Below are 19,720 nucleotides of genomic sequence, written 5' to 3'. Positions count from 1 at the left end.
AGCTGGGTTTAGACAAAGGTGCTGCCAGATTAGAGTATGCACACTGTGAATTCATTTGGCAATTGTCTGCTGTGCTCTTATATTGGTTAGGAGGTGAAAGGCTATTTAAGTCTGATAAGACTGGATTGGATGTTTGCCTTCTCGTGTGCAGCTCTGTCATGCTATGCTATGCCACTGATTAGAGTCAGTAGCAGCTAAACACTTTCAAGCATGCAGGTGTTTACCACCATCAGATCTTTACAGCATATAATATAATTCCAGTGTTTCCCCTAATGAATATTGCTCCAGTTTGCTCAGAGAAGGAACAGCAGCAATGTTTTTAGTTGACATGGCATGGCTCGCATGGTTGGCTGGACAATGATCACACTAACAACTCTCCTCCTGTCTCTCCAGGCCACTAAGGAGGTGATAGAGCGCGAGGCTCCAGGGATGTCTCTGGCAATGCTGATGGGATCCCTCAACGTCACACCACTAGGCATGCTTTCCAGGTCAGACGCATTTTTAGTACAGACAGCACAGCAGAATCACACACACCAGAGTTATTATAACACTGCATTTTCTAAGTAATTTTTATTTCATTTTGATTTTTCGGTTTTATTGTTTGAAAATCTTTAGTTTCAGTGTTAGTTTTAGTCTTTTTCATTATTAGTGTCTATGTTCTAGGACTTATGTCAGAGGAAACATTTAGGAATGTCAGTGAATATGTTACGACAAAACACATTTTATTTTCACTTCATTATTTAATTCTCTTATCACCCTAACATGAGGAAAGTTTTCCCTTCAAAGTGATTCCAAGTTCAGACTAAACTGCAGCTCAGCTAATGTTAAAATGTCCTGTGAATCTGACATTAAAATTACTGTATTTAGAAGTGTTCAAGGCAGGTAATTAGGCAGGTTTTTTTTAGTAGACCCTCTTTCCTCATGGTTAAGAAGACCATAACACTTTTTTATTTTTATCACTTGATTTAAGGAGATTTTGGTTTTACAGTGAAAGAAGAGCAGCACCCACATTTGTCACTATAATTGAGCGTATTTCCCACAGCACTTTGTTCCGCTGTATTCATTAAAACTTTCTCTTGTCTGTTTACAGACCTGTGTGTGGTATCCGAGGGAAGACACTTATTATTAACTTACCAGGAAGCAAGAAAGGTTCCCAGGTAGGAGACACCGCAAGCATCCATTACATGGATGTAAAAAAAACAAACACAAAAAAAAACAGACTCACCTGAAGTAAGAGAGGAACATTCATATTTATGTGGTTCAAATATATACTGTACATCACAATCTGTGTGAAAGCTTCCTAGAGTGAGACCGATACGGTTTTTAAAGCCAGTGCTGGCAGACGCAGAAACACCTTTAAAAGGTTTAGACACAAAAGGGGATGCCGAGTTGAGGGGTCCAAGTAGTCGGTGGTCTCTAGCTATTGAAGGCAACCAAGCAGGGTATGCAAACTTGAGAGGAGAATCACAGGCGGGCAGGGAAGCTGACAGTTTGCTGGCACACATATAGTCTAGCAGACAAAGAGAGCTGAATTACAAAAGTAAAAATCACAATAAGGACTAGGAAACAATAGAAGAGCCCACAGTTGATACTTGACAATTGAATTATTATACGTGAGAGCTGATTTCGGGGTGTGTGTGTGTGTGTGTGTGTGTGCGCGCGCACCTGTCTCTCTGTCTGTCTTCCTGTCAGGTCAGTATGAATGGCCTGTTTAAGGTCATGCCAAAGGAACTCAATCAGAGTCCGAAAGTCCGAAATTTTAACTGGGGATTTTTTTGTTTTGTTTTGTATTGTTTTTTAGCCTTTTAAGCCCTATGCTGGTATGTTTTGGACTGTTGTTCTACTGCCCAAGTGCTCTTGAGCTTGCCAGACATTCTCCTTTTCTAGTAGAGAGCAGAATTTACGATTGCATTAAATATGGAAAATCGTCCAGGTTGTCATCAAAGTAGCCCCACTTCCACCACCATGTTTGATTGCTGGTATGATGTTCTTTCTATCAAATGCTGTGTTAGTTTTACTCCAGATGTAATGGGACTCAAACCTTCCACAAAGTTCAACAAGAATATTTTCCCAAAAGTCTTGGGGATCATCAAAATGATTTTTGGCAAATCAGGAAATAAAAACAGGAAGGAGGCAAACACTTTTTCACGTTTCATTATTTATTTTTATTTATTTTTACAGTATATACCCTGGTTTGGAGCAGGTTGTGTTCATTTTTACTTAAAAATGGGCTGCAAGCTTTCATTTACGCTATGCTTCTGTGCTATACAGATTCTCTGCTGAACACGTCTTTCATACATCCAAACTTTTAAGTCTTATTTTACCGACACCGCAGAATGAAGCACTCCTGCAAAGTCGCCGCAGCACAAACTGTAATACATCACTGTCACTGGAATTTGCATGCATTCTTTTTGTGATGCTGAAAATGCGTGAATATGTTTTTATGCTGATCCTAATGCCCTGCAAAGTCTTTTTTTCCACACTGTTGGAACTGTAGCATTTGTAGGCTAATATTTAATTTAAATTTGTTTTATCTGACCTGTAAAACCTAGTTGCTCCAGATCATTAGACCTGTTTGCATATGACATGTTTGCTTACTGCCAACCAACAAAACATATTGTAAAATATTTTAGTTAGTCCATGTAGAGTTAGAAATTTGGAGCTTAGTGAATTATTCTTGAACAGTTACTGTATCCAACTGTGTTTGTTTCAAATTTTAGGCAGACCTTTCTGTGCAAAATACCTCTTTTGAAACAAAGTAAAGAGCAGAGTTCATGGTAGTGCTTCTGGTTATTTATTGTTTTAGCTAGTTTGCTATGACCTGTTTGCCTGAACAGCATTAGCTTAATGTTGTAACACCTAAAGCTCATCTTATGTTGGATTCTGCACACTGTTGCATTTACTCATTACCCCTGTGCGTGTAAACACCAGGTGCACCATTTGTATATGGATTTGTTGTTGTATGGTGTAGTTGTGTGCCTCTGTCTGCTCGGTTTGAATGATTGATTACTTCTGTGCAGACTGATCTGCAGGTGGACTTTGGTGTTTGTGTTGTCATGGTAAGCCCACATTGATGTTTTAATGTTTCTATGTTTTGATTTGCTTTAATATAAAGGTTAGCGCATCTCTGGACAACATTACTTAAATGTCAAATGAGTGGAAATTGCAAATTGGGGACTCTATAAATTTTATCTCTGTGAGTAAGGCAAGGCAAGGCAAGTTTATTTGTATAGCACAATTCAACAACAAGGTGATTCAAAGTGCTTTACAGAGACATTAGAAACAAGAACAAATAAAAAGCATGATTTAAAATTGAATAAAACAAGCAAATAAACTAACTAACTAATTAACAAACAAACAAACAAACAAACAACAGTATATAAAATCAAAACAGATAAAATCAGTGTAGACTGAGTAGTGGGTGAGACTTCATGTATAGCTGGCATCGTCTGTGCAAACTACTGGTAACCGCAGCAATCTGCTACCGAACGAATCAATCACTAGAAGGCTTTTGGTCCAGCATTAGATACCTCTTTGTGATCAAATTCACTTAATGACTGCAATCAGACACACCGACTAGGCAACCTGTGCAAGTGCCTTGTGATTGAAGTGGTCACCCAGAGCTTGAGGATATTGCATACTCATGTCCTGGATGTCACAAGGATGTTACTGTTCTACTTTTAACTTAGTGTAAATGAGCCATTACACTGATTGCATTACTTCTAAGTTGATAAGCAGAATCTTTACAAAGAGCTTCTAAGCAATGACAGGCTCCAAACTCATTAGAACTCAGAAACTCATTAAACTAGTAGTAAATACAACTGCAATCACTTATACAAAAGTCAGAAAACCTGTGATCACTGAAAGATAATCGAATACACCTGTGATTACTAGTAGGTCTATTTGCGTGAACATGAAAATGTCCTTTGTATACCAGAACTGTCTGAACTTTAGTTCTGTGGGTTGCATTAGCATGGCTCCACACGGAAAATAATTTCTAGAAAAGTCTGATTTTTAGACCTTACAAAGGACGGAAAAGGATGTAGGTGACTTGGTGAACAGATAAAAAGCAGGGGAAACAGGACAACAACAGTATGAGCAGTAAAAAAAACAAGCCATGGCGACACGGTGCAACTCGCTTCCTCTCTCTTTACCTCAAAAATGTACGATTAAAAGTTGCTAAATAAAAAGAAACTAGATAAATATTGGGAGCACATTCTTTGTCCACATGAGATAAAATTGTTTGGTTTATATGGGATCCAGCATGTTTGGTGCAAACCAGGGCACCAAACATGTTCACCAGAAATGAACAGTGCCAACAGTGACGCAATGAACCATTTTGCCCTGGCTTGCAAAACGGTTTAATGAATTAATTTGTGGGTTTGAGTTTATAACTTGTGCATGTGATTTCATATATGTGCTCATATTTGTTTATTGCAATGTAAAACTCTACATACGCTTGTATTTATATATACATGAACAGTGTTGGGCAAGTTACTTTGAAAAAGTAATTAATTATAGTTACTAGTTACTTCTTCAAAAAAGTAACCGACTTAGTAACTGAGTTACAATATTCTAAAAGTAATTAATTACTTGAAAAGTAACTATTGCGTTACTTTAAAAAAAACGTTGAACCCTCTGGGGTCCAGGGTATAATTGGCCATTTTTAACTACTTTTGATTTTCCCTCCACAGTTCACCTTTAAAAACTATTTACTTTGCCTTGTTTGGTATCATCCCATTTTTGGCACAACCTTACGTGTCTGAATTTACAGTTATGTTTTCATTTTGACATACTGTATTAACACAATTGATCTAAAATCACAAACATGTTTAATGAATCATATTTCATAACCTTAAATACAAATCTAAATTTTCAATTTTAAAATCATATGCACAAGTTTTCCAAACAAAGTTATTTGCATCCATTTACCTTTTAAAATAACCATTTCAAACTATTTACAGAAAAATCAGCTGTTCTGCATTCAATAAGATGCCACACAAATTATTTGTGCCACTACAAAAACATAATTTCTGTTCACTATAAAGTGTACTTTTTTTATTGATCCCCGTGGGGAAATTCCTCTCTGCATTTAACCCATTCACCCAGTGGGCAGCCATTGGGTGCCCGGGGAGCAGTGTGTAGGGATGGTACCTTGCTCAGGGGTACTTCAGGGTAGCTGTTCAGGGGAATCAAACCCCCGACCTTCCGATTATGGAGCCACCACTCTACCCACTGAGCTATCCCTGCCCTATGGGAGAACATCACAGCCTGATACCTGCAGGTCTGACAGCAGCAGGTGTATCACTGCTCCTGTTTCTACCTGGAGACAGCAGTCACCTCATTGTTCTGACACACAACACAAAACTATCCACAACACTAAACACTAACTACACAAGACAACACATTAACTACACACCCCAAACACGCTAAATGTCACAAATCTCTCACATCTGAACACTTGCTCTCTCTCTTTTTCTGCTGTCTCTCTCTCTCGCCGTCACTCCTAAAACTTCCCCTGTTGTTTTTTTGGTTTTTTTTCTCTCATAAGCAGAGAGTGCTTGCTAGCGCTGTCCTTAGACAGTAAACGCGACTAAGCTATTGAGGAAAAAGCACCGCTTATATATTGTTTATCATGACTCTGGTTTTACGTGGCCTATCAACACAATTTAAAAACTGGTAAATCATCATGTTGTTGCTTTGTCTTTAAGTGGTCATGTGATTGGCTTACCACAACTACTTTATTCTTCCTCAGTCAAACAGCAGCACTCATGCGATCATCTTGCCCCCTTAGCTCCAGGTGTTGTGCTAGACAGTGATCGTGATTACCGTCCGCAGGAGCTCGCGCAGCTGCTTGAAGCTGTAGCGCCCAGATTACTTACAGCTACTACAGTGCAACTGATATAAGATGCGGTAAGCTGAACACATCTTCAACCTTCTGTTTGTTGAAAAATAGTAACGGACAGCATTTTGTTGTTAGTAACTGTAACGGCATTGTAACAATAGAAATAGTAATTAGTTAGATTACTCGTTACTGAAAAAAGTAACACCGTTAGTTGCTTGTAACGCCGTTATTCCCATCACTGTACATGAATTTGTTTTCACCTACTGCTGTCTCCTTCTCGACCTTCTTCACCCTCTCCGCCTTGCTCACCTGCACATCTATCTCTGTCTCGTTACACGCCCGCATCTCCTGATCGATTTTAGTATTTCTTTCAATCAATTACACCACCTCTCCCCATCTGCTGCCATATTAGTGTCTCCCTGAACAACCTCCAGTTAAAGTTAACGGTACAGGAAGCCCATTGCGGGCTTTTATTACAATGATCTCCTGTCATAAAGATAACAGGGATGTCCAGCTGAGCCAGCCGGACGAAGCCCCTTGTGTCCAACTGTCAGCTGCATACCTTTTAGCTCCTCATTTAGTCTCTTTGGCCTCATTTATGCTGCAGATATAATCCAAAGCATGTCCATTTGCAGCATTTACATATCAAGTTTTCAGCTAAATACTTTAGATCTTTCTTTTTTTTGTACAGTGAATTATTAATATGTGTTGTTGATGCTTTAATTCTGTCTCCACTGTAAAGACACTTTGAAATAATGGTGATGAGAACATGGTTTTACCCTCAGAGCCAGTAAGCTGGTAGTCTTCTATGGACTGTGTTCTGTAACTGCTTTTTATAAATACATTCTGACTAAAGTAGAAATACTTTTGATATGAAAATGACATGAAAGGATGCTCCAGTGATTTGCCAGTGGTACTTTTTTTTTATTATGTTTCAATAATCACAAGACATGAAAAAACAGAAGCAGCAAACGCGCATTTGTTGACGTGAAGCTTGGAAATCGGTATCTTCCATGATGCCGCTCAGTAGCATGCTACTTTTGGACTCTTGTGACAACCTTGTTATCCTTCCTTCTGGGTGCAGTATTAACATTTTTGCTTAGGTATCATAATTTAGGCAACAGTGTTTTTCTTCTCACATCTAGTCTAATAGAAGCTTTATATGTTAGATTCAAACTGTAATTGATAGGAAACTGATCATTACCATATAACTGCAGGTTGCTGTTGCTCTCTTCCCCCAAATTTCCATTCGTGTTGGAGTGTGGAGACATGTTATGTATTCTCAAACGGTGCTACTTAAGTGCTACATAAAAGAATAACTTAGCAAAAGTTACACTACAGTTGGAAAGTGAACAATTTTATTTCTTTCATTTCATGCTGACTTCATCATTAAAATATATGCTAATAATATTGTTGGTAACAATGTTTCAAACCATAGTGAGAAAGGCATTTCTGCACAGTGCAATGACATTTTTGTCCAGTGGGCGAATTTTGTTTTAGTTTCTTACTGAAAGCAAAACCTGCAGAGCTGATGCAAATTAATTTAGCTTTATATCATTTCAACATGGATTTACACCTTCTTATTGTAGCCATACACTGTTTAACATTTTCACCTCTCATTTCTGACAACTAAACATTTGAATTCCTTTTTGCTTTATCTATGCGTGTACAGTCATGAGCACAGCCCATGATAGAATAGTCTTTCTAGCTGAGGCCTTACATTTGACTCAAGAATATCTGGTCTAGAAGATGCTTTGTAGTCGACTCAATATCTGCAAGGTGTCCTAGTCCTGTAGCTGCAAAACAAGCCCAAATCATCACCACTCAACCACCGTGATTGACAGAATGTGGTGTTTGTGCTGATATGTTGTGTTTGGATTTTACCAAATGTGGTGCCAAACATTTCTACTTTTTCTAATCTGTCCAAAGGAAATTGTTCGAGTTGTGCACAAGATTTGACTTTGTTGAAATCTTGTGGTGTGTCCAGATGCGACTTTACAAAGCTAAGCCATGCTGCATGTTCTTTGTAGAGATTTTCTCCATTAGCATTTAACATGCTAACTGAGGCTTTAGAGTCTGAGATGAAGGCATTTTGTTTTTTGCAGTCTCTTAGCATTACACAGTCTGTTTTTGGAGTAATTTTGCTACCACTGTCTTTCACTTCTGGGAAGATTGTGGCATTATATTAACACACACCTGAATGATCCAGACAACCAAACTGCCAAAACCTCTACATTTGCTGGTTATAAATTAATGCATGGAAAATATGCAAAAGCTTTATTTTTCACACAGTGTATGTATGCATATTTCGAAGACTGGGTGTGTCCACTGTCCTGTACAGAAGTAATTACATTGTTGAACAATGTAACAATGTAACATTGTTGAACAATGTAATCACTTAGTGATGATGGGAAGGAAGAATTTCCTTTTAAAAGGAAGACCCTTCAGCAGACCAGACCAGATGGGGTGCTATGTATCAAGTCTGGTTGAGTGATGAAGGGAAAGACAAGTGAAAAATGTTGCATGGATGTTGAACTTTCAGCTATCAGCCCCCTCACCTGTGGAAACAGCTCCCAGTTGTGGTTCAAGAGGCAGATAATCTCTCTACTTTTTAGATTATGCTTCAAACTTAAATTTTTTAACAGATTTTAGAGATGGAGCTGGATTAGGTGGCCCTGTATCATCCCTTACTTATGTTACTATATGCTCAGGCTGCTGAGGTCCCATCATACATTAAGATTATTTTCTCACCTCCACAAGTTTCTGCCATTATGCATTTGCAAGCCACCACTGGCTCCCATAGTTTATGTTTTGTCTTTGACTACCCATGCACTTCTTTTTTCACTTTTCTTTCTTTCATTCATCAACCAGACTTGATAGATGGCTCTCCATTCAGTCCTGTCTTCTGAACGGTTCTTCCTTTATAAAAACGGGGTTCTTCCTGGCCACCATCACCAAGTTTTATAATAAATATTAATCATTTATAGGCATTATAATATTTACTTACAGGGGCTTAATTGTCTAATTTTTGAAGAGGTTTTTTCAAAATGATTTGGGGAAATTAAGACTTTTGCAAGGCAAGCTGTTCAAGCATCCATTTCTTGTTAAGTAAACATAATTTTACACAATTCAAAGTCTGCAAGTCCAACTCAGTGTTAAAGCAGAAAGAAATAGGCCATTTGGTTTGTTTGCATGTGTGAGGCTATGGACAGCTTTCCTTTTAGGTTTTGTGAAAGAGAAGTGGTAGCAAAAAAGTGCCTGCAAGTTTCCAGACTAAAAGAATAAAATTACAAGATACACATGGAGTGAGATTTTCAGCCTATTTTCAGGACGTGACTCAAAAGTCAGTCCCCTCTTTAGAGTACATTTTTTCTACTGCTTTGGAGAGCTTTGACCACAGTTGTGTTTAGGTTCTGTCCTGTTGCCCTTTTAGTCTCTGTTCATTACGTCTCATTTACGTAATGAACATTGCATTTCTGTTTAATTTAATTCAGTGCTGGCACTTACCGATAACGAAGATAACATCAAGATAATAGTCCATGAGATCTTTAAGATCTCTCTGAATCTCTCTCTCTCCTCTACCCCAAAACTCTTTATCTCTTGAGATCTCATCCACTCTCATCTCACTCACTACTTTTCTCTCTCCTTCCATCTTCCTGTCATCCTTTCTCACCCTTTCTCAGAACAGCAATGCCTTCCCCTCTTCCTCCATGCCTCTTTCTCTCTCCTGCTCGTGTTTCTGATCTGTTGGTAGGGATTCTGCTCTTTAGTGTTCTTGACAGTTACTCTCCTCCAGGACAAAACAGAGAATAAGAGCAGAAAAAAACCACTCCTAATGTAGCTAAACAAAAGAAAGAAAGAAAAAATTCCCAGCATGTATTAAATGTGCAAAACTGTAAAGGATGAATATATCCAGGCTCTTGACACAATCCTCACTCATTCTTTAGTGGAGTCCATCCTCTGTACATCTCAAACCCACCCAGTCCTTCTCTCTGCATCCTCCAGACATGCTCAGATGTAGGCTTCAAACTCAGCAGCGAGAGACATAAACAGCCTTCATTTTGCTGAGGGGTTTTGGAGGAAAATGCACGCGAGAGATGGGGATGTAGGGTGTAAAGGTTAGCTTGCGGCTACGCAACAGGACAGACTAGCTTTCATCTACTGTTTTGAGTCCTCCTGCCTGGCTTTTTTTGATGTTTATGCACATTGGTGCTGAGAATGCTGTCTCAGTAATGCATGAATTGCAGTTTGGATTTATGAAATTTGAATTCAGTCAAGCTGAGGTTAGCATTGTCAGATTTAATGCGGATTCCGATATGTACACATTAAAACAGACAGTGGAGTGGAAGAGTTGCCCCGAAAGCCCATTCACGGGCAGTGTAAAGTGTGGGGGCGATTAATAATGTATCTTCTCCATGCTTGAAATACACAGGAAGATAAATAATTTCACAGATTAGCTCTTGTCTTGGGAGTGAAGAGAATGGAGCGTTTAGCCGACGAGCCCACAGGCACATTGACACACACATACATGGAGACATTGGAGAAGGAAACTGGGATGGATGCAGAGAGGAAGTACCAGAGCAAAAGCCAATAGACGTGTAGCCAGGGAGAGGAACTGTGATTTCCTCAAATGAAATCTTTGTGCCTCAAACAGGTCGCACCTCTGTGTGTCATATGGTCAGTAGTTTGCACCCTAAAATCTCACAAACTGTATATTACGGAAATGCGTTCCTCACATGTTTAAGGCATGTTTTCTCCAGGAGCCTTCTGTCTGCGGGAATGTCAATGCATCACTTCCTGCACGTCTGTCATAACTATGATAATACGTTGCTCCCACCTTTTACCTAAATAAACTTTTACTCTCAGTACTGAGTGAAAGCCTTGAATCATCACTCAATTATTTATTTACTGTTGGGAAAATGGGGACTACGGGCAGGGAATTATTAAAAGATATGTGAACATACATGGACAAACAAGCAAAAAGTGAGTTTGTATAATTGTAGTGAGTTTGAAAGTCAATATTTGGTTTGACCATATTGAACTCTCTTATGCAAGTGTTCTTCTAATTTCTTTAATTAGTCTTCAGGATTAGTTTTCCAGGCTTCTTGAAGGACATTCAAAGCTTTTTTTTATGGATGTCGGCTACCTTTTGGTTTTTTCTCTGTCAAGATGATCTGACACTGCTTCAATAATGTTGAGGTTTGGGCTCCAGTGAGACCAGTCGATGACTAATAGTGCTCCATTGCATCTTTTTTTATCCAGGTATGCTTTTACTGCGTTGGCAGTGTGTTTGGGATCATTGTCATGCTGAAAATTAAGATTTTGCAAATCAAATACTTTACAGATATTATTACATGATGGATTAAATTTTCAAATTTAGATTATTTACTGCATAAGACCTGTTGCCCCTAATATTCAGTCAGTTCTTGAGTAATTTGGCATAACTCAGCCTTTTTTCCATGTTTCCCTTCCTTAAGAATGGCTGACAGCTTCCATTGAGGCCATTTGTGATGAAGCTTCAGGGAACAGTAGATGGATCCACTGAAGGGCCAGATGCATCTCTCAGGTCCTGGGTCAGGCACTTCTTGGATATTTTTCGTAGTTCTTAAGACCGTGGCTTTAAGATGCAGATTCCAGTTTCTTCAAATTTTAAAGGACAGAACAGGGCCAATTTTTGACTAAAAGTTATTTGGGAATCACCTTGTTGGTGTCCGACTGTGATATATTCAGTAATAATTGGCTAAATATACAATTTGAAAAAGGTTATTGCTAAGTTGGTTCATTGCTGGGTCTTCTCTTGAGTTAGATGGTTGTTTTATGCTTGTATAAATCATAGGCCAGTGTTAAACGGCTTAAGAAACAAAAAAATGGTCATGGACTGGACTGAAATGAGTGAAAAAGTAACTAATGTTCAGCGAAAAACTGGGAGACCTTCAGCAAGTTTGGAGAACTATTTCTCAAGACCACTTTGTATGTATGGCACCTTGGAAGCAAAAACTAAAGAAATGTAGGATGGCTTGAGACTTTTAAACAATATTGTAATATTCAGATTACAGAATACATGGCCCAAAATGTAGTTTGTAACGTATTCTGTTAAGTTACTTAATGTGAGTAACATATTCTGAATACTTTGGGTTACTTTACATATTGTCATACTTTTTACAACTACATGAATGTACTATTGCTGTGTGATTTATTACTGTGACTGAAGGCTACTCGCCACCTAGCTAACGTTGTTAGCTGGTGTTAGCTGAGGTTAGTTCATAGACCGCAGACTGCTAGTTGCAAATAATCCTCTGCAGTTCTGAAAGCAATACCAACTAGATCTTTAAATCTTAATATAAAATGAGTAACAGTAGGGTGGACATTAGGTAAGGCTGCGCTTTTTGCAGTGATCTCGTATAGAAAACTATGTCTTTACCAGTATTATGTTTTCTTCTGTCTTCTTTCAGAACTGCACATGATTATTTACAGCTAGCAGGTTGTAATGCACCACATAACCCAGGTACCTACCACAACCAAAACAAGGAGGTTTTAGTAAGCTAACATTAGTTTTTAGAAAAGAACTTACTTCCAGATGTTTCTTTAGGTTGGAGGTGGAGTCTTTTGACGCTGAGAGCAGCTTGGTTGCTGGCAAACAGTTGCATTGAGTTTGCATTGCACGCTCAGATTTCCTGTCAGAGCCTTTATTTGCATATTTGTTTGGGTTTCCGACAATGCGTGGAATTACCAAAATTAGAGAGGGGATATGAAACAGGAAAAGACCGCAGTGTAATACATTTATTTCAACAAGGTAACAGTAACGGAATAAAGTTACTCATATTTTGTATTTTAAATACATATCACCGCTACATGTATTTCGTTACTCCCTAACACTGTTAATATTTAAGTTAATCTTTAACATTTTTATCATGTATTTTCTACATTAAAAGCCTCCAAGCCTAAGAACATCATGTTCACACTGTAATTTTGAGAATATTGGCAGTCCTGTATGACCTGGAAATGTTGCGTTTAACTAGCACTACTTCAATGTTGATTTAAAATTACAGGAAGAGAAAACGTAATCTAATTAGTGGGAAAAAAACAACATGGGTTTGAAAAACTGATACAGAAATGTGTGAAAGAGGTCAACTGTAAATCTGTTCTTTCACCGACAGAAAAGGTCCTTCGGGTTCAGGTCATAACACTCAAATGTGTTCAACCAACCTTCACTTTCTTCATGCTGGCAGCTATTAGATGAGATTGTGCCATGATTTAAACCCTCATTAGGACAACTGTGCTTAATCTGTTCCAGGAATGCTTCCAGTTCATCCTTCCAGCGCTGCCGCACGCCATCGACCTTCTTCGGGACGCAGTGGTGAAGGTAAAGGAGGCAGCAGACGAGCTGGAGGACTTGCCTTCACCACCACCGCCCCTCTCGCCACCTCCAAACAGTTCGCCACGCCGCCAGACAGAGGATAAAGGTGTGCAATGTGAGGAGGAAGATGAGGAAAAGAAGGACAGCGGTGTGGCGTCCACCGAGGACAGCTCCTCCTCCCACATAACCGCCGCATCCATTGCCGCCAAGGTACCAGGACAGAGAAGAGGAGAGGGGAGGCTTGGTTGTTCCATAAAAATGACATTTTTCTCAGATATGATTTCATCCATTTCATCGTCATTACGTGTTCACGTCATTCATAGAAGATAATGTTAAAGTAGTACTTTCAGCACCAGTAAATTGTTGAACATAATAACTGAATATAACAAAGCCTGTGCCAGTGAGATGTAATTATAAAAATTATGTAAATAGCAATTGCAAAGTATATTTTTCTGATCTTTCTTTGAAGTTGAGAGTTCAAATAGAAAACAGTTATGCACAGTTGCTGCTCATCCAGGCAGATAAGATAGTGCCATGATATTTATTTTTTGCAGACACTCTATATGAACAATACTGGGCCATATTGCATCATCATTGAATTCACTTGTTTTCAGTCCCCTTGCCACAGGTGTGTAAAATAAAGCATCTAGCTATGTCTTTACAAGCCTTTGAGAAAGAATGGATCTTTCTAAAGATCTCTAAACCTCCTGTGGCATTAACATCAGCATTACAACACCAACTGTCCCTTCCCAGACGCCCTAACGATCACTCACATCTTGTGTCAGTTGATCTCAATAAGTCACACGATTGGATGAGGCACAGTCTCACAATGGTTTCACCCGAAACCTCTGCTGATAATGACCCACACCCTTTTTCACACCTCGATGAGGTGCATGATCAATACTGGGTCAACAATCCTCTTAGGCGACAACTCATGCTAGCGCTTAAAAATTGGACTCTCCACCATTTAGTCTCAGAAATGAAGAAGCTTCTTGGATGAGACGTACAACGTAAAGAAGCTCCTCAGATAACTTTAACATATCATGGTGTTGTGACTGTCTGCCTTTGTGTTTGTGTGTGTGGGTTTGTGTATACTCTATGCATTCACATGTAACATCAAGTACGTCTCCATACTCCTCCAGTCTGCAGCCTGGACCCTGCTTAATGACTCCATTCTCAGTCTAACATCTCATCTCATTGTCCAGTCATAGATTGATCTTGGTAAGACTCCACCAAACAGCCACAATCAATGTTCTTTTTAAAAGGTCCAATTTTTCTCTAGCATTTTATTAAAAATGTTGAAAGACTTTGTCCTCACGGTCATGTTACATGTATATAGGTTTGTAGGAATTATTCATGCGCAGCTTTTTGAATTTTCAATGTCAGGATGTGTGCTATGGGTTCATGGTATGTGTGTGTATGTGCGTACGTGGTGTTTATATGCATGTGCGTTTGTGTTTGGGTGTATGTGATCTCAGATCCCAGATTCCATTATCTCGCGGGGTGTGCAGGTGTTGCCCAGGGACGCGGCCTCTCTCAGCACCACGCCCTCAGAGTCACCCCGTGCCCAGGCCACCTCCCGCCTCTCTACCGCTTCTTGTCCCACACCCAAAGTAAGTAAGCATACAGTACACCCAGTGGCACGCATCGGCATGTAATTACACTAGCAGGGAATCTAAAATGCTACGTTAACCATCAGCCGTATAAGGTTTGCAGCTCAGTTGTGAAGAGAACACATCTAGAAAAAAACAGACTTAAAGCAAGCGAGCGAACAATACCGGTAATCCTAAGCAAACTTGGAGGAACTTTACCAAAGCTGAGCTTTAGCTCTTGCTGCTCATGGAGTTATCATTCAGATAGAATTTTTGCTAGATAAGCTCAGCAGCTGTTTATAAAGCTGTTATATGAAACAGGATTGCTTTTCATGGAAAATGCAGCTATCTTTACAACCTATAGCTTAATTAACTTATTTAACAGTCACCCAAGCTCTGTTTAAAAGATCAAATGCTTTCTAGCACACGTTAATTCTGAGCCCGGTTCGTATAATCTATAAAAAATGTTTGGTAACCAACATAACTCTGGTTCTCTGAGAACCGAGTGAGGTATCTTACTGTGGGAAGTAAAACGGGGTCTGCTGGATTCTGCTGTGACTAGCTGCTGTCTGGTAACACGTGACTCTGTGGGAATTTGAAAAAGGTTGCATAGCAGCTAAATAAATCTGGTTTGTTCTTCGTTCTACATGTCTGGGTTTAAAATGCATCTTGAGGGTTCTCAAAGGACCACTTAGTGACATCACAGTAGCTGCATCCATCTTTGATATACAGTCCATGATTTTTTTGAACGTTAGTAGCAGCCAGTGAACATAGACAGAAATACACAAGAAGAAGAAAAATTGTGTACAATTTGATTCACAATATGTGCATGTAGAGGGGAAACTCGCTTGGAAAGAACGTTTTCGATGGTTCCTACATTGTTCAAAGCACTTTTCAAGGTTTCTTTGGTTAAGTACTTCCACTTTTTTATATTCAGGTTTTCCGCAAATTGTCTAATTTATTCTTAACGTTTAAGCCAAAATGACATACAGATATTAAAACTGGTATGAACACAGTAGTGACAGCTACTGAGCTTGAATGTCAGCAAGCTGCAGACATTGACTGAACTCTTGAAAAAGCTGGTAAGTAGATCTTGAATGTTTTTGTCAAGGTCAAGAGAAAACTCTAATGCTTTATGGTTGGTTCAGTTCCTAAAGCACCTCTAAATCTGATTGTAAATACTAATTGTAAATGTAATTCAACCCAAGCCCCAAATCAGATTGTGTACTTGGTTCTCACTGGGAGAGAAGTACAAGGACATGCACTTCCAGCAACACATATGCATGCTCACACAAACAAACAAAGGCCGCCCCTAGCCCATTTTTCCCTTCTGCTCAGCCCTACTGTTCGTCTCCCACAGCTCAGTTGTATTTGTCATGCCCTGACTCAAACATTTAATGCTTATAGACTTGTACAGGAATAGGAATACTGGACAAAACCAAGAGTTCATCATATTATTTCTTTTTAATATAGAGAGGAATATGTTTTCTTAAAATCTTTATTTTTTGCATCTTCCACAATTAAAATCTGATTATTAGTAAATGTGATGTTGTGTAAAATGATTATGTTGTGTAAACAGCGCACACACACTTCAATGACCGGTTTCAGTGTCACAGCATCATAAGTGTCTGTGTTTCTCTGTATGTTTTGTGTTTGCTTCTATGTGTTTTATATGTTTATGTGTGAGTGTGTTTATGGAGACAGCAGGTTGTGGTTTTTTATGCTTGGATGCTAACAGTATTATTTAGCAGGTTTCACTGCAGTTTTATGCACTTGCTCTGGGCTTGCTTTAATGGGATACTTGAACATGTCGTCTATATGTATTCCCATTTTTTTTTCCCCTGGCATTGTCTCGTTGTGGCTATTTAACTGAACATTTGCACAATTCTTTGTGAAAAGACTGTTTTAACTGATCTCTCCTGCAGGTTTTTAAAATGCCAAATGGTGTCAAGTCTCTCTTTCTGTCTCTCTATTCTCTCTCTCTCACCTCATCTGTCAGTGTCGCGTCTCCGTGTGTCTCCCGGACAGCAGGCAGGTGCCATGGGAATAGATGAGTGGGGTTGCCATGGGAACAGAGGGATGGGATGTTAGCAAAGGAGGGAGGGCGGGTGCATAGATGGGTCATGCAACTGAGGAAGCAGCCATGAACAGTGCTCTCTCTTTCTGCTGTGCTGTGTTTGGGTGTACATGGAGTGGTGAAAGGTCAGACAGGCAATAAATCATTGCAAGTAATTTCTAACAGGCTTGTTAGATATGTAGATATTTAAAGATATTTGCAAGTATAAATAAGCAGCAAGATGTGAGGCAGTGAGAAGTTAGTCATGACATGGTGTAGTGAGTAAGGATTCTGTTAAATCTATTTGGTGAAAATGAATCTTGAAAATATTCATCCTCCCAAGAGGCCACTGAGCAAGGCACTGTAGGTCTGAGGTTAATAACTTTGAGAAGATGGTATGTGAATATCAGTTCTTTGGTGAAACACACTTCCTTGTCTCTGGGTTTTATTATTTTGTGTGTAAATATGAACACACTAGCGCTAAACTTAGAAATACAGTTTCTGATTCTCCTCTTTCTTTCGCTGACCCTAGAAAAGTTCCTAATGTTTTATCATTGCTTTATCATTCTTTTTTAACCTAAAAGGGCCCATAACTTACAAAATGAGTATTATGCTGTTATGAATAAAACTGAAAAACAATGATTGAAGCCGTAAGTCCATTAGGGAAATTGTTTTTCACTGTATTAAATCAGATGAGAGGGAGGGTAATTTACTTTGCTTTTCAGATATGCTTCAGATACGCTTATCACTTATGCACGGTCTATAGGTGTAATCCACACTTTACTCAGTTTTGTTGCGTTCCTCTCCAGATTTCCTCTTGCTCTGGTCCACAGCTTGTAGTGATCGCAGCCTATCCCGCTGATCACATTTAGAGAGCCAAGGTGTTTTTGACCTCGACTGAGCCACAGAGTGTGGAGCTGTAAATAATTGGACAGTGGGGAGCTTTAATGCTGCTGTTGGCTCCACTAATGCATCGAGGTAGCCCTCACCCCATTCCTTTCCCGCAACACCCAAGCACACGTGTGTCTCCACCTTTCTTTGCGAATGACCCCATTTGAGTTATCGCCAGCTTGTCATGATCACATTCCGGCCATATTACTCAGGGTTTGTGTGTACTGTGCATGCCTGGGAATGTGTGTTTTTGTGAATGGCAGATAACAGGCAGTTAATGGCTTTTCTAGGTACAGCTTTTAGCTTGTTTAGATTCTGACATGAGCTTTTACCCAGCGACAAGCTGCCATATGTTCTTTGAAATTCCCACATTGCAAGCGGCTGCTGACAGTATGTACACACTGTCCCTAGAGCCACAGCCAGAATGGCTCTGTTCACTGATGCATTTCATGTGCCACTGTGGGCTGTGTTAGTTTGTTAGCTAGGTCTTGTTGGCAAGGCTGTGTGGTTGCTTTAAGAAGAAAAGGTATGAAGTAGGTCTTAATCTTGTCACTGCCCGAGCTGCTGCTGCGTTTTCTGTACATGCCAATCCGACACCTCAGCTCACAGAGCGAAACAGAAGCAAAAGGGCCACTTATTTTTTGCCAAATAGAAACGTGTATAAATCCACAGAGGTGGTGTGTTAGCACTTTAAGTTCAGGTCACATTTGTCAAGTTATGACACTATGCATGCAGTCTTATTTGTTTTTAAGGGGACAGCAAATGTGTTTGCAATAATGAAGTCACTTTTAAATGTGCACATCAACACCGTGTGTGTGAGTTTGGATCCTGCACGTATGGATTCGCTGCTAAGTATAAAGTCTGTGCGTAAGTGCAGCGTGTGGAACGAACTGATGGTCAGACCTGTGTGTCTGCTGCAGCACGGCAACTTGGAATGCACACAAACACTGCATGTAATAAATTTTGACTCACATCCTCCAGACAGAAGGTGTCTCTCACACTCCCCACACAGCATACAGCTCAGGAGCAACTTTACAAACCATTCATGTAACCAGATTTCTGTCTCTGTCATACAGTTTCTTAGTTGTGCACACACGGAAAGATGCCACATGCACATGCACAAGATGTACGGAGAGTAGTTGTACCCTTCCACTCTTGTGAGCATTTAGTACAGTTACGTAATGGTGAGTTTGGATTAATGAACCATATGGGAGATAGGGCTTTGATTCAGAGGATGGCTGACAATGTGTGTGTGTGTGTGTTTTGCCAGTGTTTTCTGGGGTTGTGTCTCCTGTTCTTATTCTCACTTAAGTGGTTAGTTAGTTAGGCTTTTTATGTTCATTTGTATAAAGTTTGGGAGGTTTTTTTCTTGCTGTTATTTTGGTTTTTGTAAAGACATAGTCTCTTAAAATCCCTGGAGCTGTTGCTGTAACAAGTTGATATGTAAGTAGATTCTCTGTGTTTTATGCAGCAGTCACAGCAGGTTTCATTTCTGCATGAACATTTGGCTGAACTCAAAGTGTCTGAAATCATTTTTGTTTGATTTCTGGGTAGCATCACATTTGCTGCCAATATTGACTGGAAGCAATATCTGAAGCAATATCTAATGTAACCTTGATAATCCAGTATAATACTCCTCTCACTGATTCATCAGTCATCCAATAAAAGCGCTAAAATTCCCCAGTAAGGAAAGTATGAAGTGGTTAATGAGTATTTACTTCGTGGCTGCTCTTACTCTCATTTATTGATTACCTATCGGTAGATTGAGTTGAGTTGAGTTGTCCAAAAACGAGGACGTAATATTTCATTTACATTGTGAGGTTGTTTTCTTGTTGGTAAAAGACTTTTATAATCACTGCCGTCTTTTGGCGCTATTGCCAGTAGTTCTTTATGGAATTGAATATTTTAGTATTGAATTAAAGTTTCACCTCCTTTTTAAAATAATACTCCTGCCTTAGAGTGGCTGCTGCCCTTACTGT

At 39.4% G+C, this 19,720-nt stretch overlaps 1 protein-coding gene across 7 annotated transcripts in view; it reads left to right on the top strand.

Annotated features, from left to right (window-relative positions):
* Positions 1-19,720, top strand: part of gphnb (gephyrin b) — a 109,002-nt gene that overhangs the window by 52,509 nt on the left and 36,773 nt on the right. For all 7 annotated transcript variants that reach the window (XM_026193929.1, XM_026193928.1, XM_026193924.1 and 4 more), the window contains exons 5-8: positions 394-488; positions 1,091-1,157; positions 13,140-13,412; positions 14,681-14,815. In XM_026193929.1, coding sequence (XP_026049714.1) covers positions 394-488; positions 1,091-1,157; positions 13,140-13,412; positions 14,681-14,815 — 570 coding nt within the window. The remainder of the gene's footprint in view (positions 1-393; positions 489-1,090; positions 1,158-13,139; positions 13,413-14,680; positions 14,816-19,720) is intronic.

The sequence above is a fragment of the Astatotilapia calliptera genome, chromosome 15 (assembly GCF_900246225.1).
Source record: "Astatotilapia calliptera chromosome 15, fAstCal1.2, whole genome shotgun sequence".
NCBI classification, from domain to species: domain Eukaryota; kingdom Metazoa; phylum Chordata; class Actinopteri; order Cichliformes; family Cichlidae; genus Astatotilapia; species Astatotilapia calliptera.
This window is presented reverse-complemented; position numbering and strand designations above follow the sequence as displayed.